The sequence below is a fragment of the Mesoplodon bidens genome, assembly GCF_964165515.1.
Source record: "Mesoplodon bidens genome assembly, chromosome: 8".
Taxonomy (NCBI): Eukaryota; Metazoa; Chordata; class Mammalia; order Artiodactyla; family Ziphiidae; genus Mesoplodon; species Mesoplodon bidens.
Window position 1 is genome coordinate 84,024,003 of NC_138165.1, and position 24,857 is coordinate 84,048,859.

Here is a 24,857-nt window from a genome sequence, read left to right on the forward strand (position 1 = left end):
CTCAGCCTATTGGCACTTAATATCTTCTAAATGGTTTGGCATGATTTTTTTTTCTTTTCCTACCAATGACACACTCCAGTGGCATGAAGATCAAAGGGTAAAATCTGCATGGCATATATACAACAAACAGCTAGCAAGCCAATCCACAGCAAAACCTGCAACTGAATTCCTAAGGTGAAGGTGACAGATGAGCCCATGGAAGCTGCCTGACCCCCAGCCCCCTAGTCTAGACCAGGCCACGAGGAGCTTCACACACCCCTGCTCTTGTTGATTCACTTTCCCGTTGTCTTTTCTCCTGGACCGAGCATCCTTTGGAAATGGAAGCTGGAATTTGAACAATGAAGCTATTGTATAGTTCTTTTATAAATGTAAATATGGAAATAAGAGATTTTGACACATCATTTTCACTTGTCTGTACTGAAATATTTCTCTTGTAAAGGTTCTCTGTAAATCTGAGTTTATTGTTTGCTCCCCATCTTTTTGGGTTCTTTTCTCTATTTCTTTTTGTCTCTGTCCTTCTCTCTTGTAACATGTTGTACAGTGATTCTTAGGTTTGCTTAAAAAAAGACAGATGTGGCCACAGATTCCGGGATTTGGGGCACAAAACAGGTGCAATTAAGAAATGAAATGCTTGAATGAGATGAAATGCTTGAAACCAAAAATAAACAAAGGGTGGGGACACAAAGAACAAAATAACCCATATGAAAACATATAAAAATGATGTAAATGCAAATATATGTACTAAGTCTCTAAATTTTTTTTGATGTCATTATAAACATATGTATATAATGTAAGAAAGTAGACACCCTCTCAAATTAATCACAAAAGTGCCAAGCTCATGATTTTAGCTTTTGGTTCTGACAATTTTCTTTCCCTGTCTTTAATGTGAAAGGAGGATACACTTAAAGCCTTAAATTAAAACATAATTTTTAAATGTTGAAAGCTTGAGGAAGAAGTTACGCTTTCCATTTTATTCATATCTATTATTGTCAATATTTCATTCATGCTTTCAACTTCCTGCCTCAAAATATATATGGTAGATTCCCACTGTAAAGCTGGTAATGGGGACAGAAACAACACTTACCTTCTTGTGAGCATTGTTAATATAGGCTTTACTTCTGTGTGTTGTATTTTCAACAAACCTTGTTTGGCCCACAGTGTATGGCGGGTCCATGGAATGTTGCGCTGGATTACAACGGGATTCTACTATATACAAATTCACATCCTTCTTTGCCCTCCCGGCAGATTTGCAGATGTAATCTGGGTTCCCAGGTCCCTCTAAATTTAATTCACTGTCATTGAACTCTTCTTCCATTTATGGTCAAGATAGCTTTTGTTCAAGTGTTATGTATATACGTTCATAAAGAAATTTGATCCCAGCTTTGTTTTGAATGTAAAAACTTGTACATGATCCTTTCAGTGAGCAGCCTTCTAGAGATGAGTTTTACTAAAGGCCCCCAAAGAGCCCACACTTCTTTAATGTCCTGTTTTTAGAAACAGGACATCCAATTGTACTAGTCACTTCTTCATGACAACCAAATTAGTTGCTCGATTGAGCTTTAAATTCCTCTTCAGCGAGATTCATGACATTAGTCTCACCACTCTTGCTCGGACTTTGCAAAGGATTAAGTCCTAAAAATGTACTGCTTAAACAGTGGGGTTTTCCCCAAGTTATCTTTAATTGTGGAAGTATCACAATCATAGAGCAGAAACCTTAATTTCTATATGCTACAATAAACCATAACCTAACATCTTAATCCTGTTACTGCTTTCTGAGTCTTAGGTGCTACACAGGTATGCAGTCTTTCTCTAGAACTAGCTGTATGTTTATATCATACTAACAGGGCTACCTACAAGGTTTATCAGCCTTACTCTTGGCTTCATAAGACACAGGGTGTATCCCTCTACCAAGCGGCATTGGCTCTTAGAGGAAGCTTGGAGGAAACTCAGATTACTCGGCATCTCTTCCTGTCACCACATTGTTTATATCTCTCTGTTGCTGGGTCCTATTCATTAGTGGATACTTAGCTGCTGCTGAGTCCACCATACACATTTCACTGCTGTTCCAGAGGCACCACGGTGACTTAATAGATACAAAACCATGGTAGTGCAAACAAGTTAAATCTATTGTTAACTTTTGAGCATTTCACAAATAACATTGTAAATGTGCGATGTTATGTTTTAAATCAGACCACAGTGGTCCCCAAATATGATGTACATATGGCAAATGTCAGTGTAACTTTTTGTTACACTGGCAGTTTCATAGGTAATGAAACCTATGCCCCAGTGTTAAATTATTTGTGTGTATATGTAAAATACACAAGCTTTAAGCTATCTGTGTATGACTATGAAAGATAATGCAACCGTACCAATTGTGAACAGTGGATTATAGTTATTTTTGATGGTATTAGGTTACGTAGTTTCAAACTCTGTTGTATTTTCTCTTGCATATGCGATTCATTTGCTGATTCTTGTGGTGTGAATATGCCTTTTTATTCATTTGAGCTCAAAACACAAGGATATTACTGTTTAATGTTACCCAACAAGAGTTAGTGTTAAGTGATGACAAGTTCCCATTTCACCTGCTTACTTTTGCTACATTAATTAATAACACATGGATGAAGAGATGTGCGCTGACTTCATTGCTCACCCTGGGATACTGCATGAGCCCATCAAATTAGAGCTACTCCTATTAGATAAATGAGCAGTACACATAAGTGCATGTTATAAAACATGAATCACATAAAGCTGTGGAGTTTCACCAAGTGGTATGTGTGTGGGTTTAGTTTCTGTTTTTCTTTTTTTACTATGCAAAGATGGGAAATGCACAAACTTCTCAAAGACTAGTGTCTGAAGAACTTTCCAAACAGTACTTGAACCCTTTCTTTAAAGTAATCCCATCATATTTTTTAGCCATTGTTGCTTCCATTGTTAATTTTTATTTTTAAATAGTTTCCAGTTTTTTAAGTGCACAACCTGAAGTTTTGTTGGAAGTTAATAAATTAATTCATACCTTGTTGGCTGTCTATGGATGGAGATTCAGTAGTCATTGTATGCATCTGTAGTCAAGTGTATATTAAAACTTTTGTTAACATTGAGTGTTGTAGCTTTTTACTTTGATCATTTTTCTTAAACCCTTTTTCTGTGTTCTCTTGTATTGTTGATTAAGTGGCTGTGCGCCTGGCACGATCAAGAGTTTTAGCACTGGTCTCTTAATCAAAGGCTCACTAAAAATTTAATCAGCCAATGGAGCAAAATAAAATCTCTGATTAATGATAAATATATTGCTGATTAGGATTCAGTTTCAGTGGATTTATTGGAAATGCTTTGCTTTTTATAAGTCGGGGGAAAAACCACCTTAGGATTATACCATTACTTTTTTTTTTTTTCTTTAGTGTCTCTCTTCTGGGTTTAAAGAGGGGATGGCTAGTCATAGCATCCACACTTTTGACCTGGTACCATTAGAATCAAACTAAAAAGAAAATAGAAGTATTTGGTTATCTAAATTGTATGATCAGAAACATTCAAAGAAGGAAGGTATTTCCTCACACCTTGCATGGAATTGGTCATCAAATAATATTCATTCTTCATGAAGGTCTCTCAGTGTTTCCTCTCCCTCCCAGTGCCATGCTTTGGTGTGTGCTCAACAGCCACATGTATCTCACGTGTACCTCACATGTATGTACTGCACTAACACGGAAAGAGCCTAATCTGCCCACATCATTCCTCTGGTAGAGTTTGCAGGACATCGTCATTTCCTATAGGATAAAGTCCAAACTTAATAATGTGACTTAAAGTGTTGGCTGCCTTTCATGGCCTCACCCTTGTTTATCTTTCTAGTCTTCATCAATTCTTATCCTCCCATAGTCATCCTACTTACAGTTCCCCTCAAAGAGCCTCTTCTGCCCAGGTCTGAACAGTCTTATGTAAATTTTATGTCCACTCACCATAGTTCATTTGTTTCTATGTCATTTCATGTAATAAAAGGAATATGAAACACTTAAAATAACATGAATATTATACTTTAAATAAGAAAGAACATTAGAGTACAATTCATATTTGACTTTTAAAGGAATTATCTGATTTTTGTATGTTTTCTTTTCTCATTCTTTTTTTGAGTTTGACATTGTATTGAACTCTCCTTGCTCCCTTGGTAACTGACTGTGAAACGTGACCCAGAAACCAAAAACTTCCTAGAAAATCGAACAGCAGCCCTAGAGTCAAAACTTTGATATGGGGCTTCCCTAGTGGTGCAGTGGTTGGGAGTCCGCCTGCCGATGCAGGGGACGCAGGTTCGTGCCCCGGTCCGGGGGGATCCCGTGTGCCGCAGAGCGGCTGGGTCCATGGGCCATGGCCGCTGGGCCTGCGCACCCGGAGCCTGTGCTCTGCAACAGGAGAGGCCACAACAGTGAGAGGCCCGCGTACAGCAAAAACAAAACAAAAAAAACCCACAAAACTTTGATATGAATAAATAGGTAGATAATTCATATGCTCACAATGGGATCCTAAGTAACTTTTCAAATTTAATGTAGGCCCCCTTTAGGTTAATGTACAAAAGTTAGGGATTTCTACTCATTAATTTATTCATTCGACAAGCATTTATTAAGCCTCTATGCCAGAAACTCTTCCTGGGACTCGAAGGAACAAAAGAAAATTCTTGGCCTAAAGTTGTTCACAATTTAGCAGGGAGAGACGTGTTGAAAATCACAAAATCAAAAACCTCTGAGCCCAAGGTGATAAGTAAACTAAATCAGGTAGGAAATGAATAGAAGAGAACTGATGTGGGAAGAGGGATGCAGGAAGGCTTTCCAAAAATTAGTGTTGAACTATCTTGAAAGATGACAAGTTCACTAGTCTAATAAAGTGGGAAACACTCAAGGCACAGGAAGCAGCATGCTTCAAGACCCAAGAAGAAGAGCTCAGACACTTCGGGTAAGTAGTGCTAAATGTCTGTTTCCTTCCACCTGGCACGTGTTTCCTTCCATTTTGCTAGCCCACCAACCCCTCTCTCCCATCCCAGCCCCCACCTTATTCTCTCCTTCCTACCTTTCCTGAACTTGATCTATAAAAATTCTACAGTATTGTGCCAGGTCTCAAGGACCAAATGACTCTGAGCTCTCAATCTTTTAAATATAACATTTAAATTCGATGTGGTAAGTGCCCCGATAGACGTTAAGTAATTAAGTGCCTCAGAAGAGAAGAGGGAGACTCTATCCCTGCCCTTGAGATCAAGGAGGGTTTCACAGAGGAGGTGGCACTTGAGCGAAAGGCCGTGTAGTTGGACCTTCAAACCATGATCACGTATTGTTATGTTTAACCAGGGCTCATTTTGGTTGACAGAAGGAAGTCCATCTACAAATGCCATGGGAGTAGAATAACCTGTAATATTCAGATCTAGTTTTCTGCTTCAGATATCTGGATTTCTTTTGCTTGAGTGATGATGATGATTATGAAGTTCTCCGTCAAAACCTTATATTTTTAGATATTTTTCCACTGATGAACTCATCATGGATCAGTCTTTAGTATTTGGGGCTGTCATTAATGACATAGAGGGCTTCTTGACCTGACCTGTAAACCTCTAATATTTTCTTAGCATAAAAATCTCTGGCTAATCTCAGTCTGGCGTGAGGGGGTGGATAAGAACCATAAATGCTTTTAAAGCAACATTTAGTAAGTCCTTCAGTTAATGAGGGGTCAAAATCATTTTCCAAGTTCAGCTTCACTTCCGGTCCACCAAAGTTAGTGTTTATCATCTTTTATGGCTTGGAGAGGAGGTTAACCTTCCTCAATCTTTTCAAAAACCTATTAGCCTCTCTGGCTCCTTGACTAGAACAAGTTATTGGCCACGTACCTGACTTCCGGAGAGAAAGGAAATGCCATGATCCCTCATTACCTGAAAATAGTTGTCCTGCTGGGATCTGCTGATGCACCTTTGCCAGCTGATTTTGTGAGCACACACACTTGCCCTGGTGTGGCTGCAAAGGCTGCACTTGTGACCCCATAGAGTTCACTCAGTTCACTGACTGTGATGATCCCTGAAAGCCAAATCGGCCCAGTAAATTGAATGGTCCTACAAAAACAAGGCAAAACAAAACAAAACAGAAAAATCTTCATCCTGAATGATCAGGAGGGTATCAAGAGTTCTTCAGATCTCTTTGGAGCTTTAAATAGCTTCCAACCTCAGGAGGTAAATGAGCTTACAGCAAAGCTCCCTGCTTCTTCAGACCCAGGTGTCAGGGAGAAAACTGAAAACAGTAAATGACATCAGGGAGGCCTCTGCCCTACAGCAAGAGACAGCGCTACCGCTACCTACCGAGCCAATGTCACTCCCATAGAGATAGTGAATGAACGGTACTCAGAAGGTTTAAAATGCTTTTCCTATGTAGGTGAAATGGCTGTGAAGCAAGGGTGAACGGTTTAGCGTCTGCAGGAGCCAGTTCCCCAGACGAGTAGGACAACCCAGTCTAGGAGATGAGAGAGTGAAGGAGCCTGAGCTGAGCCGGAGAGCATACACCCTGTCTCTGTTCAGCTCCAGCCAATGGTCACCGTGTGGAAAATTGGACCCTTGGTTGCCCCTCCCATTTATCTTTCTAGAGAAGCCCTAAGTCCAGATATGTATCTAAAATTTCCTATTTTTTAAATCACGCAGCCAATTCATATTTCAAAAACACTGTGTGGATAAAGGCAGTGCCAACAGAACTTGTCTTTGCACAGGATTGAACCTATGGCCCCTAGTGGGCCCAAGTTCTGCATCAGATAATGAGACGTTTTCACGTGTGGCCCCTGCAATCGTCTGATAGTTCCAGTGAGTGTGCAGACATGGCCTTGACCCTAATCAGGGTTGCAGGTGGCTGTGTGAAGGGTCACAGAGGCGTTCTCATGAGCTTCCACTTATATGTCAACTTACTGCTGTTTCATGTGGATGTCAAAGCCACAGAGGATCAAAGACAGCCTGCCTGAAGCTACTTCCTTTTGGCGGTGCTTCATGTGCTAAGCTTATTCAGATGTGCTCATTTGTGGGAGATGAACTGGTCCAATGTTGGCAAATAGGTGTGTCTAAATGCTTGTTAAAGCAGCTTAGTGGCTGCCTGGCTCCTAAGCCATACCTACCATTGGTTAGAGTGCTGAGGTTTCTGCCTGTGTTTGTGGGCTGATTCTGCTGGGAACCACTACTGGAACCACTGCTGCCGCCACTAGAAGAGAGTGGGAGTGTCCCAGTTTAGAGGATCTGTACTGTAATAACTTCACTCTCTAAATGTACATTCTGGCCATTTGTTAGAACTAGAGAGAGAGAGAGAGAGAATAGCAAGACCAAAGGAAAAGGTGAAAAATGTATTCCTACAAAATTTACTCCACCTGAGAAGGAATGTGTTAATCAGCTTACAAATTTGTAGGATGTCAAGTGAGAGAAGAAATGGGATTTTTATGTTACCTCTGTTGAGTTAAACCATTTTCTGTTACAAAACTAAGTGAAAATTGACATGAGTGTCCCTTTTCATCCTATATTTTAAAAAACTTCATTGAGTCAACAAATAATACAAACATCTACTAAATAAAAGATCTTTGCCAGATGCTGGGTCAGAAAATATGACACCCAGATGCTGGACATTATAGTTTAGTACAGAAGCTGAGAATAGGGAAAGAATGAGCATTTCTTTTCTTTTCTTTTTTTATTGAAATATAGTTGATTTATAATGTTTCAGCTGTACAGCAAAGTGATTCAGTTATACATATATATGTATCTATTCCTTTTCAGATTCTTTTTCATTATAGGTTATTACAAGATATTGAGTATAGTTCCCTGTGCTATACAGTAGGTCCTGTTGTTTATCTATTTTATATATAGTAGTGTGTATATGTTAATCCCAAACTCCTAATTTATCCCTCCCCACCTTTTCCCCTTTGGTAACCATTAAGTTTGTTTTCTATGTCTGTGAGTCTGTTTCTATTTTGTAAATAAGTTCATTTGTATCATTTTTTTAAGATTCCACATATAAGTGATACCATATGGTGTTTATCATTATCTGTTTTACTTAACTTAGTATGATAATCTGTAGGTCCATCTGTGTTGCTACAAATGACATTATTTCAAGAGTGACCATTTATGATAAAAGTGTCACACTAGGTAAAGGAAAAATAGATAAACTACCATGGGAGATCAGCAGAGGAAGATACTACTTCCTGCTTTGGGGTGTAGGGAGATCAACAAGATTCTCTGGATGAGGAAGCGTTTGAACTGGTATCTGAATAACTGACGAACTATGGACATATGGAAATGGGGAGAAAAGTGTTGCAAATTGAACAGGTAGATGTACAATTTCAGCTGAAATAACAAAGCCCAAAAGGCCAGTAGCTTAAACAAGATAGACGTTTTTGTCTCTCGCATGAGGCATCCAGAGCTAGTAGATGGCTCCACACACCCTCCATCTTCTTGCTGTGAAACCCTTAGCACACATCTTCCGTCTCATGGAACAAATTCTCTGCTTCAGCTCCCATCAGCCTGTCTACCTTCCAGGAAGCAAAGGAAAGGAGGAGACTTGGAAGGCCTATCAGTTCCTCTGGATACCAGTCTGGCAGTTGCATATATCACTTTTACTTTTCAGTTCCCATTTCCGAGCGGCCTTTTTATTTGCTTGTTGTAACAAATTCAGTATTTATGAGAGTCTGGTCAGAAAAAGGAATATTCGTTTTTATCAGTCTACCATGCAAGATGAGGGAAACCAAGTAAAAGTGCTGAAACGAACACTGGGCTTCGTGGTGACAAACGAGTCACTAATTAGCCAAGTAATTTTGAATAGCTTTCCTAACCTATTTTTAAAGTCATAAAGTCCAAATATAAACCTGTAAGTACAAATCAGCCTGATAAATACCCAGGTGTCTGTGAAAACAGAAAGTTGAGAGTTGAAAAGTATGCTATGAGAAATTGGAACTTAGTCACACCTAGTTGCAAAGGAGACTAGAAATTTAACAGGGGTGGAGACATATTATTACTAAAGAAAAACTTTAGAAATGGGCACTGAGAGACAGCCCTCAGCCTGCCGCTGAGCTTATAGAAAAGTGCCCTTGGGCGGGTGCATGATGCACTGCTCAGATCTGCTTTGAGAAATAAAGAGATTATATAAAGGGTTTATTCCTCTATCTGCTGGGAGTGCTGCTGGAAGGCAGACATCAGCTGTTGGCCCTTTTGGAGGTTTCCCCTAATGAAGAAAACTGCCCTCAAAGTAGGCTACATCCAAAGATTAATCATTGTGGTTTCCTCAAGGCCCAGCCTTCTCCCCCCATCTCAGGACCAGACAGGCTCCAAAAGCTCCTCCTGTGTTGGGCCTTCATGGAAGCTCATCTTCCTCTTCTGTCCCGTTTCACAGCTGTAGAGAAGCACTCCCTAATAAACATTCTGTCCGCTAACCTCTGCCTCGGAGTCTGCTTCCCAGGAAACCCCATCTGGGACAGTCACCAAGCGACTGGTTTGATTTGGAGCATAGAGTGTATAAAGGGGACAGCAGGAAGAGAGGAATGACCTGCAGCTCCAGGTAAACTTGTAGAGATCTTGAGCTGTCGTGCATGGACTTTGCTGCTGCAAGCAGGTTTCTGAGGCTTGGAGGAATGGAAGCTGTCCGGCAGCAGTATATACGATGGACTGTGGGTAAGAGAGGCAGGAGGTGGGCAAACCAGTTAGGATAGCAGGGTCCTATCCAGGATAATGAAGAACTGAAACAGGGCTGTGGAAATGCAGAAAGCAGTGGGACAGATCACACAGGTAGAATCAACAGAACTGGGCAGCTGGTTGTGGAACGTATGAAAGAGAGAAGAGTAAATGCTAAAGGCCACATTTGATACTTGGTGGTTAGGGGACCGTTTTTCCTTAAAAAGATTTTGAGGAGGGACTTCCCTGGTGGCACAGTGGTTAAGAATCCATCTGCCAATGCAGGGGACACGGGTTCGAGCCCTGGTCTGGGAAGATCCCACATGCCGCAGAGCAACTAAGCCCGTGCGCCACAACTACTGAGCCCACGTGCCACAACTACTGAAGCCTATGCACCTAGAGCTTGTGCTCTGCAACAAGAGAAGCCACCAGAGTGAGAAGCCCCCATCTCATAGAAACTAGAGAAAGCCTGCGCGCAGCAATGAAGATCTAATGCAGCCAAAAAAAAAAAAAAACTTTTCCTCCTCAGGTTAATAAAAATACCTTTAAAATTTTCCTTGAGGAAAATTGGGATGGTTACACTTAAACTTTTGACCATATCTCTGTGTAGCAAAAAATGAATTAAAAACTACCTTCTTACTTCCATGACTATAACCATAACTATACTATTTTGGGATGAAAATGAAATTGTAAGCATTCAGCATTTCAGAAACAAGAGATGAGAACGACACTCCCATACTTATTACGAGCCGAATATTGATTCTCAGCAGAGTAGCTATTTATTAATAACATCATGGTAGCTCTCTGCAGAAAAATATTATTCCTGAGCCATTATGACCTAAGGTGGAACACAAGAAAGGTGGTAACTGTTCTTGAGTCTCAAAACTACATTTTCAATGCCACACAGAGAGATAAGATGCTTAAGGCATTTTATCAGGCATTTGGTATTTTGAGAAATGTGAGTTGAACCTAAGAAATAAAAGGAGCCAATCCAAGTAGAAACTCATGGTTACAGGTAATCAAAATGATCTCTATTTCACTGAGTTCTCAGAAAGTTGTATAACCTCTCCTTTCTTGGTGATGTGTTGCCTGGAGCCACATTTCATTAGTTATGGTTAGAAACAAAGAAATAATTTTTTCTTTATTAAAGTTAAAAAACAACTCTTAGAAAGCCTTATAATCAAATATTTATATGGAACAAACACTCAGATGAAAGGAGGAAAATGTAGACATTCAGTCCATTTTTGCTTTCTTCTCAGGGTCTATACCGACTAGGTAGCTGCCCGTATGAAATAAAAAGCCTTTGACTTTTTACAGACAAATGAACTACAGATGAATGTTTGTGGAAGAAAGCCTTTGACTATCAAAGTCTGTAGGATTTCCAGTTAGTTACCCAGAAAGGCAAACAATTCATATGTCCACAAATCACATATCACTCATGTTAGCAGACTATTACAAATATTTTGTGACGTAAATCATCTCTCTGTTTGGGTGACTTTCCTGCAATAATTTGAGAGTTAGCTAAATAGCTTTGCAATTAGTTTGGTTAAAAAGCTTTATATATATTTACTTCTATTATAGTGAAAGAGAAGGATAAGTATTGAATTCCTTGCACAAAAAAGTGATTGCTATCTAAAACTGAACGTCTTGCACAAAAAGTGGTTGACAGCTAAAAGTCATGTTGACATCTTGCTTTGGAAACAAGAGATTTTGTTTCTACCATGGGAAAATTAAGCCCTGAAAGCATCCCTAGCGGAATAACCCCAACCCCTCATAATGCTGTTCTTCCTCTTTTATAGATTCTCAGAGGGCCTGAGGACGCATTAACCTTTCTATTCAATGTGAGAGAGACTGTTCTATACAATGTGTTAAATGGGGCTAACCCTTGTTCTGGGAACCATTTCAGAGAAAGGGAGAAGCGTGGTATCAGAAACCTACTGACATCCTGGTTCTGGACACTGGTTGAACTGCGGTGATTTAGAAATGAAGTGGGTCATACTTGTAAATATGAGTTTTCAAAAGTGGTGAGAGACAGCGTTTGGGTCTATTAGCAGATGAGCATGACTTTAACATTTCGTTTGCTCAGATTCTCTCCCGTGGTCTGAGGTTTTCTGTCTGAAACATTTGTAACTGGGGAAGGTAAGGTAGGGCTTCAACTCTCTTTACAACCAGCAGGACACTAGAGCGTTTCCAGACCGGCTGGGCATTCAATAAATTGTTTAATGGAAATACTTCCGGTGTGTGGTTTGTTGCTTGATCTTTCTGGTCTTGAACTGGATCGATGCAATGGTTGTATAATAGATCTTTTGGACAGTTCTCTCACTTATGCCTGTTACCTAGTGAGGAAGAGGTATTGAACTGGAAACTCAAGAAATCTGTTCCAAAATCAAATTTCTTTTTCTGCTGGTGATGACCACCTATGTTCGGTATCAAGGGCAGATGTCATGTTTGAGAGCAGAGGGGGTCAATTTTCTGATAGCAGCTCTGGATCAGGCTTACAAGCTGAAAAAAACCACAAACTTATATATGAGAATTTGTAAACTTCTCACTAAGACTTAATCAATGACTTTGCGGATGTCGCACATTTGTTGGAGTCTAGATATTTTCTTACATGATTATTATTTCAAAGCCATGTGTAAAAGGATGCCCCAAGATGTGTGTTAGGTGTGAAACTTCATCAAAATATGGGATCCCAAGATAGGATGGATATACATATACATACATACAAACATAGATATGTGTATATATATTTGAATATGTAATATGCTCTTCTAAATCTATGCCTATAAAAATTATGTATACGTTTAAATTCCCCTAGGATATCTCCCTCAGATATGTCAGAAGCATGGGGCCTGTTAAAAGAAATGTACTCTGCTTCAGGAGCTGCTGGTCATGACAGGAGGGGTGGTCACCTCAATTTCTGAAGGTTTTTAAGGAAGGGGTGAGGGGAGGGTTAAAAAGGAGCCTGATTGCAGAGTGGCTGAATGGTGAAGCAGTGTGTGCTCTCCACATATTTTAGTAGGTTTCAGTAGCTTCAGATACGTGTGACTAATGACACTTGAATTTGGTCGATACAAGTCAATTTTATAAGCATAAGGGGCTGCAGTTTTGTTCTAATGAGTACTGATGCAATCTCAAAGCTTGCATGGATTGAAGATCGTAAAAAGTTAGAAGTCATTTGTGCTTTAAAGCAATGTTTTTCCCCCTCAGTCTCTATTATAATACATGATTTTATTTCCTTCATTTCACTTTTGCTCTTTTAAATTATCTTGTTTATTGATTTGTTTACTTAAATATTGTTAGTCTTTTCCAGTAGAATATAAGTTCTAAAGAGCGAAGACTTAGCTTATTATGTTCATTGATGTATATTCCCCATGCCTATAACAGTAAATGTCACAGTTGTGTGTGTGTGTGTGTGTGTGTGTGTGTAATATAGAACAAATGAATTGCTTTGGCTTGGGCATCTGTGTCAGTACATTTCAATGTCTTGTTCTTTGCCTGTCTTCATCTGCTCTGTTCCTTATTATTTGGGGATTCATTGCGGTTTAAATCATATCTTGATAATCTCTCATTTCACTCAGTAGAGGACATGCTTTGAAATACCGAGTATTGGGTCATTTCAGAAACCTCCTGTCTGCTCAGGAAGATGCAGTGGATGGAGCCTCGTATCTCACTGTCCTAACCTCCCTCCAGAGAAGGAGCACAGGGATGAGACTGGTGATAAAAGAGAATAGTGACTGTTGTCATCCTTAGAGGGACTGGATTTCAGGGTAGGGTGTGGTATGCTTGTGATTTCCTTCCTTGTTTTATTAGCACTGATTAAATGACTAGGTGGTCCAATAGAAGACATCCTAAATAACCAAAAACTTCTACTATTTTTGGTGAGTGAATTTTTGCGTCATTTGTTTTCTATACAGAATGAAAACATGAGCTTAAGGTCTTTTCTAAAATAACATCCATAGATGACATGGGCTTATAATTTTTTTTTTACTTGAAATTTAAGTAAACAGAAAGGGATTAAGTGTAATCCTTTTTTCTTTTTTTTGCGGTACGCGGGCCTCTCACTGCTGTGGCCTCTCCCGTTGCGGAGCACACGCTCCGGACGCGCAGGCTCAGCAGCCATGGCTCACGGGCCCAGCAGCTCCGCGGCATGTGGGATCTTCTCGGACCGGAGCAGGAACCCGTGTCCCCTGCATCGGCAGGTGGACTCTCAACCACTGCGCCACCAGGAAAGCCCAATCCTTTGTTCTTGATATAATCTATCAGTCCGCTGGCTTTTTGTATGCAAGTATGTATTTATTTATTCAACTACTTATTTATTTAAAATCCTATAAAAATATCTATGAATCTACTACTCAGTGTGATAATTAGAGCATTGACAGTAGTTAACATTACCTGGGAAACTTTTCCATCTTATCCATTGGACTCTTCACTCTTCCCTTCTAATGTAATTACTACCGTGACTCTTATAATAATCATTTCATTGTCATTTGAAAACATACCTAGTTTTATATTTTTACATATTTCTAATACACATGTTGTTTGGTTTTAGTTATTTTAACTTTATAAAAAGGGTATTGAAATTTTATATATAATCTTAGGAGACTCATTTTTTCTTCTCAATAGTATAACACCATACATGGTGTTCCAACTATCTGTACTTCATTTTAACTCCTGTGATAGCCAATTGGGTGAAAATACTACAGCTTATTTATTTATTTATTCCCTACTTTTTTGGCATTTGAATAGATTCTGGGTATTTTCCATGCGAATGGTATCTCTGTAAACATTCTTATATATATATTTATTAGTGGACAAGTGAAAGAATTTCTCTGGTGTTTATACTGAGGGGTGTAATTGCTTACTCCTGGGGTATATCAATGTTTAAGTCCTTTCTACAGTGATTGTACCACTTTTAATTCTTAATTTCAATAATTTTCTAAACTCCAGGATATCAAGACATTTATTCAATTAATAGATTATTACCACAAATCATAGAATAATAAATTGGTAAAGCAGAAAAGAATTTTGAGATTATCCATTTGGACCCATTTAATTTGCAGAGAACTTTGATATGTAGGAGAGTTGAAATTATTTGCTCAAAGTTCTAGAAAGAAGGGGCTTTCAGATCTATCACCAAGTAGATTATGCAGCCATCATTGTATCCTTTTTTTTTTAACATCTTTATTAGAGTATAATTGCTTTACAATGGTGTATCAGTTTCTGCTTTATAACAAAGTGAACCAGTTATACATATACATATGTTCCCATATCTCCTCCCTCTTGCGTCTCCCTCCCTCCCACTCTCCCCATCCCACCCCTCTAGGTGGTCACAAAGCACCGAGCTGATCTCCTTGTGCTATGCGGCTGCTTCCCACAAGCTATCTATTTCACGTTTGGTAGTGCATCATTGTACTCTTACCAGCATTTTCTGTTTCTCAAGTGTGCAATGTTTGGTGAGTAATATGAAAACTTCTGTTTTTAAGGTAAATAAGTTAACATCTAAGAAAATAAAGATAAACAGCAGTGGAGTTATGCCAATTTAGCATTAAAGTTGAATTTATACAATGCACAGTTTTCCATCAGGTCACATTGCCTTATGGGATTGACTTTGGTGATTGCTTCCCCAATAGCCATTCCCAACTCCCTGGACAAAGTACTTTACTGTCTTACACTAGAGCTCTTTCCCTCAGACTTACTTGTATCTATAAATGACCATGTAACATCTCTGTAGTCCACGAATTAAGACTTAGTCCACTGATGAAGGTCATAGAAATGCTTTTACTTTCTTGATTAAAAAATAGCAGATGGGTGGGGACTTCCCTGCTGGCACAGTGGTTAAGAATCCGCCTGCCAATACAGGGGACACTGGTTCGAGCCCTGGCCTGGGAAGGTCCCACATGCCATGGAATAGATAAGCCCGTGTGTGACAACTTCTGAACCTGTGCTCTAGAGCCTGCGAGCCACAACTACTGAGCCTGCGTGCCACAGCTACTGAAGCCTGCATGCCTAGAGCCTGTGCTCCACAACAAGAGAAGCCAGCACAATGAGAGGCCTGTGCACCGCAATGAAGAGTAGTGCCCGCTCGCCGCAACTAGAGAAAGCCCGTGTGCAGCAACAAAGACCCAACACAGCCTAAATAAATAAATGAATAAACTAACACATAAATTAATTAATAGAAAAATCTAACAGATGTGGCTGGGCTGAAACAACCCTTTCACCTACTTCCTGCCTTGGATGTAGATGTGATGTTTGGAGCTGCGGCAACTAACCTGTGAGTCCAAGGAAACGTTAAGGGAATCATAGAAACATGGGCCTGATATCCTTGGGCCACTGAACTAACATCGGCAGCCACATGTTTCCAGGTTTCTTATTAGGTAAGAAAAATAAACCCCTTTTCATTTAAGCTCCAATATATATATATATATATATATATATATATATATATATACATATACATATATATATATATGTATATATCTGTATGTACATATATATGTATATATATGTATATACATATATACTTAGGTTTTCTCTAACTGGTAGCTTAATGAATTCCTACTTAATACACCATGTTACAAAAAATGATCTCAAACTAGATTTCGAATGTTTCCCTTTTTCCAACGACTGAACATGAAAATCCTGTCACTGGATGAGCAATGTTTTTTCCCTCAGGGGAAATGATTTTATACTTTTATGCTTAACTTCCACTTTTAGATTATAGTCTTTTAATCAAAAACCCCATTTCAGAGGATGTGTCCATAATCACATCAAAGCAATATTTCCATTCAGCAAAAGCATGATTTAAAAACAAAAGGGGACACCAAATAAAGAAAAAAAAAACAACAATACTCTAAATTGGCTGACGGACATTTTGATTTCTTTTTCCGGACATGAAAAAGAAATTTCATCAGTGCAAAGTTGACTAATGACACTCACTACTCCAGCCTCGGGTTCAAAATGAGACTATTCTCATAAATAAATTCAAGCAATATTAATTAAGAAGTTATATGTGTGTTGGGCTCTAAAGCTGAGAGTAGTCAGACGTGATTCCCTGTCTGAAAGAGCTTGCTGCTGGTTAGGGTAGGAGGGGGATGGGGAGGAGAGACAGATAAGCATACATAACAAATAGAATATAGTAAGCATATAATGGAAGTATGCACAAAATTGTTTAGGAATCTAGAGCAGAGTAGACTAACTCCCCTAGACACACACAAGTCCAGGAAAAGTTTCTCATCCCAGGAGCCCTTCTCATACTGTAAGATGTTTTATGCCTTCAACATATAGGTCTAGGTCCTTATTTGTCCTTTCACAGATGTTTTCTTCTTGGCAGAAGTCCTTAAGTGTCAGTGGACCTCTGGCTTTCTGAGCTGTAAATCCCTCTGCTCCACCTATTATGTTGAAGTAGAGATTATATGTTGTTTTTTGATATATGTTGTTTTTTTCCATCATAACTGAAGCCTTAGGGGAAAAAACTTCCTATTGCTAAAAGCTTAGATCTTGCCATTGTTGCCGTGGTATGTAAAACAAATAGAAAACAAATCACTTGTAGTCTCCTTTGGAAATGAGTAGCCCAAAAGATGGGACAATTCTGAAAAGCCAATACTTACAGTAGTCACTCTTAAAGTGCTGGGGTTATTGCAAAGACATACACTCGTCTCTTGACAAAGCCACAGGAATCCCTATGGGCTTTGCAACCTACTGAAAAGAATGGGCAAAAGATGAATGTATCTTGAGAAGTACCCTAGAAAGGAACCACCACTAAACGTGTTATCATAACCATAGTATTTTCACTTGTATAAGTAGGAAAAGTATGAATGAACCATTCTTGTATTCCCGAGTAGCTTTCCTTTTCTGCACATTTTAGAATCAATGTCCAATATCATCTGACTACTTACTTCAACTTGTCCTTATGAATTTGATGACACTTAAAGACTGACTAATCCATTTATCCCAATGGGCATTCCAGGCAATTGTCCTTGTTTATTGCCATCTTCAAATGATGGAAAAGCATTAAAAAAAAATGAGAGAGATTGACTACTCTGAATTGCCCATCACCGCCACCGGGCTTCTCCCGGCGATTTTTCGGGCTGTTTTTTTCTCCAACCGGGCCGCCGATTCATCTCCTTCCTCGTTGGTTTGCTCGCGGCGATCTCCTGCCGGCCCAGCGACGCCGCCGCTTACCTGTTCGTCAGGCGGCCGCCGGCCTAGGCCCGAGCCGCGGGCTCCAGTAGGCCCTGACGGCCGGGCCCGGGGCAGAGCTGTGGAGAAAGCTGTCCTGAAGCACCGCTGGGCGGCCAGGGCCGCGCGACCAGGGCCGCGCGACCCAGCGGGTGGCTCGAGAACAAGGCGAGAAAGGTTCGCCGCGTTGCCATGACGATCCCAGAATTCGGTGCGCGTCGCCGAACCTTCGCTGAGCGAGGCGCTGAGCAGCTCCGGAGCGAGCCCGGCCGCCGGCGCTTTGGCGGGACTGAGCTCCGCGGGCGTGAGGAATCCCTGCGCCTTTGCGGATGAGGAGGTCCCTGTAGGGCTCCGGACCGAATACGTTCTTGTCAGGTTTGGGGCGTGAGGAGGTTCCTGTCAGTTTGAGAGGCGTGAAGAGATTCTCCCTTCGTCCAGAGAGAGTGCGTGCTGCCGCCTCCCGCTCCCTTTGGCGCTGAGAACCTGGCCCACCGCAGGACGCTCCAAGGCCAGGCGAAGATGGCCTCGGGACCGGTGTATTGCCTCTGTCGGCTTCCTTACGATGTCACCCGCTTCATGATCCAGTGTGACATGTGCCAGGACTGGTTTCATGGCAGTTGTGTTGGTGTTGAAGAGGAGAAGGCTGATGACATTGACCTCTACCACTGCCCCAATTGTGAGGTCTTACATGGGCCCTCCATCATGAAAAAACGCTGTGTATCTTCAAAAGGCCATGATACACACAAGGGGAAGCCAGTGAAGACGGGAAGCCCTGCGTTCATTGGAGAGCTTCGGAGTAGGACCTTTGACAGCTCAGATGAAGTGATTCTGAAGCCCACTGGAAGTCAGCTGAGCGTGGAATTCCTGGAAGAGAATAGCTTCAGTGTGCCCATCCTGGTCTTGAAGAAGGATGGGTTGGGGATGACGCTGCCCTCACCATCATTCACTGTGAGGGATGTGGAACACTATGTTGGTTCTGACAAAGAGATTGATGTGATTGATGTGACCCGCCAGGCCGACTGCAAGATGAAGCTTGGTGATTTTGTGAAATATTATTATAGCGGGAAGAGGGAGAAAGTCCTCAATGTCATTAGTTTGGAATTCTCTGATACCAGGCTTTCTAACCTTGTGGAGACACCCAAGATTGTTCGGAAGCTCTCATGGGTGGAGAACTTGTGGCCAGAGGAGTGTATCTTTGAGAGGCCCAATGTGCAGAAGTACTGCCTCATGAGCGTGCGGGATAGCTATACCGACTTTCACATTGACTTTGGTGGCAGCTCGGTCTGGTACCATGTGCTCAAGGGTGAGAAGATCTTCTACCTGATCCGCCCAACAAATGCCAACCTGACTCTCTTTGAGTGCTGGAGCAGCTCCTCTAACCAGAATGAGATGTTCTTTGGGGACCAGGTGGACAAGTGCTACAAGTGTTCTGTGAAGCAAGGACAGACACTTTTCATTCCTGCAGGATGGATCCATGCTGTGCTGACCCCCGTGGACTGCCTTGTCTTTGGAGGGAACTTCTTACACAGCCTTAACATTGAAATGCAGCTCAAAGTCTATGAGATTGAGAAGCGGTTGAGCACAGCAGACCTCTTCAAGTTCCCCAACTTTGAGACCATCTGTTGGTATGTGGGAAAGCATATCCTGGACATCTTTCGAGGTTTGCGAGAAAACAGGAGACACCCTGCCTCCTACCTGGTCCATGGTGGTAAAGCCCTGAACTTGGCCTTTAGAGCCTGGACAAGGAAAGAAGCTCTGCCAGACCACGAGGATGAGATCCCGGAGACAGTGAGGACCGTACGGCTCATTAAAGATCTGGCTAGGGAGATTCGCCTGGTGGAAGATATCTTCCGACAGAACGTTGGGAAGACAAGCAATATCTTTGGGCTGCAGAGGATCTTCCCAGCCGGCTCCATTCCCTTAACCAGGCCAGCCCATTCCACTTCAGTATCCATGTCCAGGCTGTCACTGCCCTCCAAAAGTGGTTCAAAGAAGAAAGGCCTGAAGCCCAAGGAATTCTTCAAGAAGGCAGAGCGAAAGGGCAAGGAGAGCTCAGCCTTGGGGCCTGCTGGCCAGTTGAGCTATAATCCCATGGACACATACAGTCATCAGGCACTGAAGACAGGCTGTTCCCAGAAAGCAAAGTTCAACATCACTGGTACCTGCTTGAATGACTCAGATGATGACTCGCCAGACTTGGACCTTGATGGGAATGAGGTCCGGCTGGCCCTGTTGACGTCTAATGGCAGTGCCAAGAGGGTAAAGAGCTTATCCAAGTCTCGGCGAGCCAAGATTGCAAAGAAGGTAGACAAGGCTAGGCTGGTGGCAGAACAGGTGATGGAGGATGAATTTGACTTGGATTCAGATGATGAACTGCAGACTGATGAGAGACTGGGAAAGGAGAAGGCGACTCTGATAATAAGACCAAAATTTCCCCGAAAGTTGCCCCGTGCGAAGCCTTGCTCTGACCCCAACCGAGTTCGTGAACCAGGAGAAGTTGAGTTTGACATTGAGGAGGACTATACAGCAGGTGAGGACATGGTAGAAGGGGTCGAAGGCAAGCTTGGAAATGGGAGTGGAGCTGGTGGAACTCTTGATCTGCTCAAGGCCAGCAGGCAGGTGGGGGGACCTGACTATGCTGCCCTCACCGAGGCCCCTGCCTCTCCCAGCACTCAGGAGGCCATCCAGGGCATGCTGTGCATGGCCAACCCGCAGTCCTCATCATCCTCGCCAGCTACCTCCAGCCTGCAGGCCTGGTGGACCGGGGGGCAGGACCGAAGCAGTGGGAGTTCCAGCAGTGGGCTGGGCACAGCATCTAGCAGTCCTGCTTCCCAGCGCATCCCAGGGAAGTGGCCCATCAAGCGGCCATCATACTGGGGAACCGAGAGCAAGGAGGAGGAGGAGAACGCCAGTCTCGATGAACAGGACAGCTTGGGAGCATGCTTCAAGGATGCAGAGTATATTTACCCTTCCCTGGAGTCTGACGATGATGACCCTGCTTTGAAATCTCGACCCAAGAAAAAGAAGAATTCAGATGATGCTCCATGGAGTCCTAAAGCCCGTGTGACCCCAACTCTACCGAAGCAGGACTGTCCTGTGCGTGAGGGCACCCGGGTAGCTTCCATTGAGACAGGCTTGGCTGCAGCAGCTGCAAAGTTGGCCCCGCGGGAGCTACAGAAGGCCCCAAAGAAGAAATATATCAAGAAGAAGCCTTTGTTGAAGGAGGTAGAACAGCCTCGCCCTCAAGAGCCTAATCTCAGCGTGGCAGTACCAGCCCCAACTCTGGCCACTACACCCCAACTTCTCACCTCCTCCTCGCCCCTGCCTCCGCCTGAGCCTAAACAAGAGGCCCTCTCAGGAAGTCTTGCTGACCATGAGTGTACTGCTCGTCCCAATGCCTTTGGCATGGCCCAGGCAAACCGCAGCACCACACCCATGGCCCCTGGTGTCTTCTTGGGCCAGCGGCGCCCTTCAGTTGGCTCCCAGAGCAATCAAGCAGGACCAGGAAAGCGTCCCAGAAAGGGCCTGGCTACAGCAAAGCAGAGACTCGGCCGTATCCTGAAAATCCACAGAAATGGCAAAGTGCTTCTGTGATCCCCTTTGTGTCCTGCCCCTCACCCCTTCACCCCCATTGCCTTCTCCGTTGTCAATTCTCAGGGCACTCCTGGATCCTACCTGCCCCGGACAAGGTGCTGAGGCGCATTGTCCTGCTTTCTTGGAACTGACCAAAGGCATGGACTCTCCCACGGGCCCCTTCACCTACTCCCTCAACTCCCTTCCCTGCTTCCACTGGAGCATCCTGCCTTCCTTTTCCATATCTCTGAGTAGCCAGTAAATGGGAGAGGTTTCCAGCTGACTAGAGCCCTCTTTTCTGCTGCCCCAATCCATTTCCCTTTCACCAGCTTTGTCTGCCCTTTACTGTCATCCCCACTTAAAGCTGGAAAGCAGGATGAGGAGAGGCATGAGGAGAGCCTGGGCCCCTCGGTATTTCCCTGGTCATGAAGTGGGAGGCCCAGTGCTGAACACTTTCTGCGGCTCCAGCCCTGTCTCCAGAAGCCTGCCCACCTCTGCCCATTCTCCTGCCTCCTCTTAGCCCAATGGATGTGTCCCACTCAAGACTCGTTCCTGGGAGAAGCCTCTGGCCTCTGCCGCCTCTTGCCAAATGCTTCATGGAAATAAAGAGGAGGGCCCAGAGTCTTCGTACTGCCCCACCGTGGGCCATTTCCAGAGTGGCCTAGAAAGGCCATGGGCTGACTTCATTCATCCTTGGGAAGGAGAGAGATTCCTGTCACTTCTCAAGGTGGGGAGAGGACCAACACCCAAGACTTTGACCGAGACTTTGTAGCCCATTGGAGGAAAGAACTTTTGGGTGGCTACAGATAAAGCCACCTCTCCCAGGGTGAGCTCCAGGGATTTGCCTAGAGTTTGAGGTGCTACAGAACATTCTCCACATAGCTTTGGCTGGGCTCCAGGAGGCAAAGACCATCTCCCAAACGCCTTGAAAGCATCTGCCACTGAAGCAGATAGCCCTTGCTCTACGGCCTGATCCCTTCACCCGTACCACAGAGCACAGCCTGGACCTTCTGGAGAGGATGTGGCAGGACAGCTCACCCCAGGTTCTCCATCAGGAGCCTCCCTGCTTCTCTCCCCACCTTGAGGTCTTGGTCTGAAGAAGACTTCAGAACTCACATCTTCACTCCTGGACCTTTACACTCCCAGATGTCAGGTGGACGCTCAAGCAGAGTGCTGATGTGGGGGGCGCCCAAGACTAGGAGCGGAGATGCCCACCTCTAAAGGAGCAGAACATCTGAACCTCCCACCCCCTCTTCCCTTTGTGAATGTTTCTGTTGTCCAGACAGTGCCCACCCCCTCCCTCCCTCTCCCCCAGTTCCCTCCACCTCCACCTGTCTTGCCTCCCTGGTGACCTGGACTGGATGGAGAACGTCTCCCTCTGTCCATCTCGGCACTGCCCAAGTGGAGGGCTTCATTGTCTTCTACCCCCCACTTTAACTTCACCTCAGTTTTCCCAGTGCTTCTGGGGAACTTAACAGCTACCGTGCAGGCCACAGGGAATATGTGAGGCTTCCCTGGTCGTCTTCGTGTCTCCAGTTTGTCTTTCTTTTCTCCACAGCCCGACATTTACTCTCCTTCCTTGGAATCAGGGGTCCCTTAGCCCCATATCCTTTTCCTATCTTGGGGGCCCCAGGGGCCGAGCAGTCCTCCATCTATACACACCAAAGGCAAAAAAGCCTGGCTACCTCCCCCTTAGCACGTGAGGTTCCCACTCCCCTCCCCTCTGTTTCTGCCCAGCTTTGCTTTTCTTGGGGATTTCAAAGCAACAGAGGGTAGTGAGGGGAGGGAAGGAGGGCAGCCTGTGTCCCTGTGTAGGCAACTGCCTGACTAGGCCCTGACTGCTGTAACCAAGACCAGGACCCCAGCCCTTCTGCCCATTAACACCCCCCTCCCCTTGATCTTTCAAAGGCAGCTAATTGCTAGCATATCCCCCCTGGTTCCAGGCCTCTTTCCCTTCTGTTTCTTCATTAAAAGTTTTGTGGAGCTGAAACCCAACCTCCATTTGACTGGGTTTCTGATTAATTTAGTTGGGCTCTCAGAGCTGGCTGTTTGTTGTTTTGTGTTTTAAATGAAAAGCAAGTTTACCCTCAGATTTACGCTTTTCCAAAGAGGCTAGTGTGCCTTTTCTTTCTTTTCTTTTTTTTTTTTTAATGTTTCAGGTTCTAAGTGAAGTGAGTTGGGGAGGGGTTGGGAGTGGTTGTAACCAAGGTTTAGAACATGATGAGAGAGTTACCTCTGGTCTCCAATCCCCAGCACAGAGCTGGGGCTTGGATAGGGGGCAGGGAGAGAGGATTTCTATTCACCTTTAATATATTTTTACAAAAAGGCAATTTAAAAACAAGCCCACCGCTTCTGTACATGTCTAAATATATTTTTAGAAGTGGGTAGGATTGTGAATTTCTGATGCAGGGCCTTTTTATAAACAGGTTAGAATAGCATCATACAGACTTCTCTGTTGGGTTTTTTTCCCCTGTTTTTTTCTTATGTTGTGTTACTAATGTAATTTATATATATGTTTTTAGATCCTCCCTTGCCTATAGAGATAAAAGTGATTTATCTTGGCAAAAATTAAAAAAATGAGGGAAAGTAATTATTTTTACAATCTGATCCTAAATGTTAAAGAAGCACCCTATTCTTAAAGGCTGGCCCCATCATTTGCAAATTAATGCACTGCTGAAGATGCAAACTATCTATATAACTGCTCTCAAATTTCATTCAAATTAATCGGAAGTCCTTTTAAATGTCTTTGAGAATTGCTTCAAGTGGCAAAAATCAGAAAATCTACCCATGGGTCACATCAGCTAATTGCTATTTACTTCTCCACTAGTCATTCTTTCAGCCTAGTCTGCAAGTGCACAAAACTGAAACAACTCTCCGGATGACAAATGCCAGTCAAACCAGTTATTTAGCGTCATGTCATTTTAAAGGACCCGTTGGTTTCCTGAATATTTTTTAACAAGTCAGAATGATGATGTAATGGATTGATTCCAGATGTAACTTGTTAAAATTATTCTATCAGTAAGTTGTACCTGCCATATGCTCCCTCCCAGTTGGTATTGGGGAGCCAATAGGGGAATAAGGATAGACTAGTGTGAAGAGAATAGAGGGTGACAGTCAGTGTATGTGTTTGTACAAGCACACTGTTTAGGACAGATACCTGACAATGTGTAAAGCTAAGTGTTGGAAAAAGAAGCATGTTCTACTATTCTTACCAACTAACTTACTCAAGGAAATTCCCTTGGCAGCAAACTGGGGGGAAAGAGGAGAATAAATGTGAGACCATATATAGGAAAATAATGTTTGGTAAAATGTAGGTGCTAATCAAATGTGTGTCATTGTTAGAGAGAGGCTAGTCTGTGGAAATGAAACCACAGGGTAAGATATCAAACTAAGCAAACTTATGTGTTTAACAGGGTATTAAATCTTTCATTAAAGTGGTTTGATGGTGGCTTTCTTTTTC

At 42.8% G+C, this 24,857-nt stretch overlaps 1 protein-coding gene across 1 annotated transcript; it reads left to right on the plus strand.

Annotated features, from left to right (window-relative positions):
- Positions 1–18,197: 18,197 nt before the first annotated feature.
- On the plus strand, positions 18,198–21,418 carry LOC308622035 (histone lysine demethylase PHF8-like; the record flags this gene model as incomplete). The annotated part of the gene is made up of 1 exon (XM_081243079.1): positions 18,198–21,418. Exon 1 carries the CDS (start codon positions 18,344–18,346, stop codon positions 21,416–21,418), a length of 3,075 nt encoding a protein of 1,024 aa, XP_081099205.1. The 5' UTR covers positions 18,198–18,343.
- Between the last annotated feature and the right edge of the window lie 3,439 nt (positions 21,419–24,857).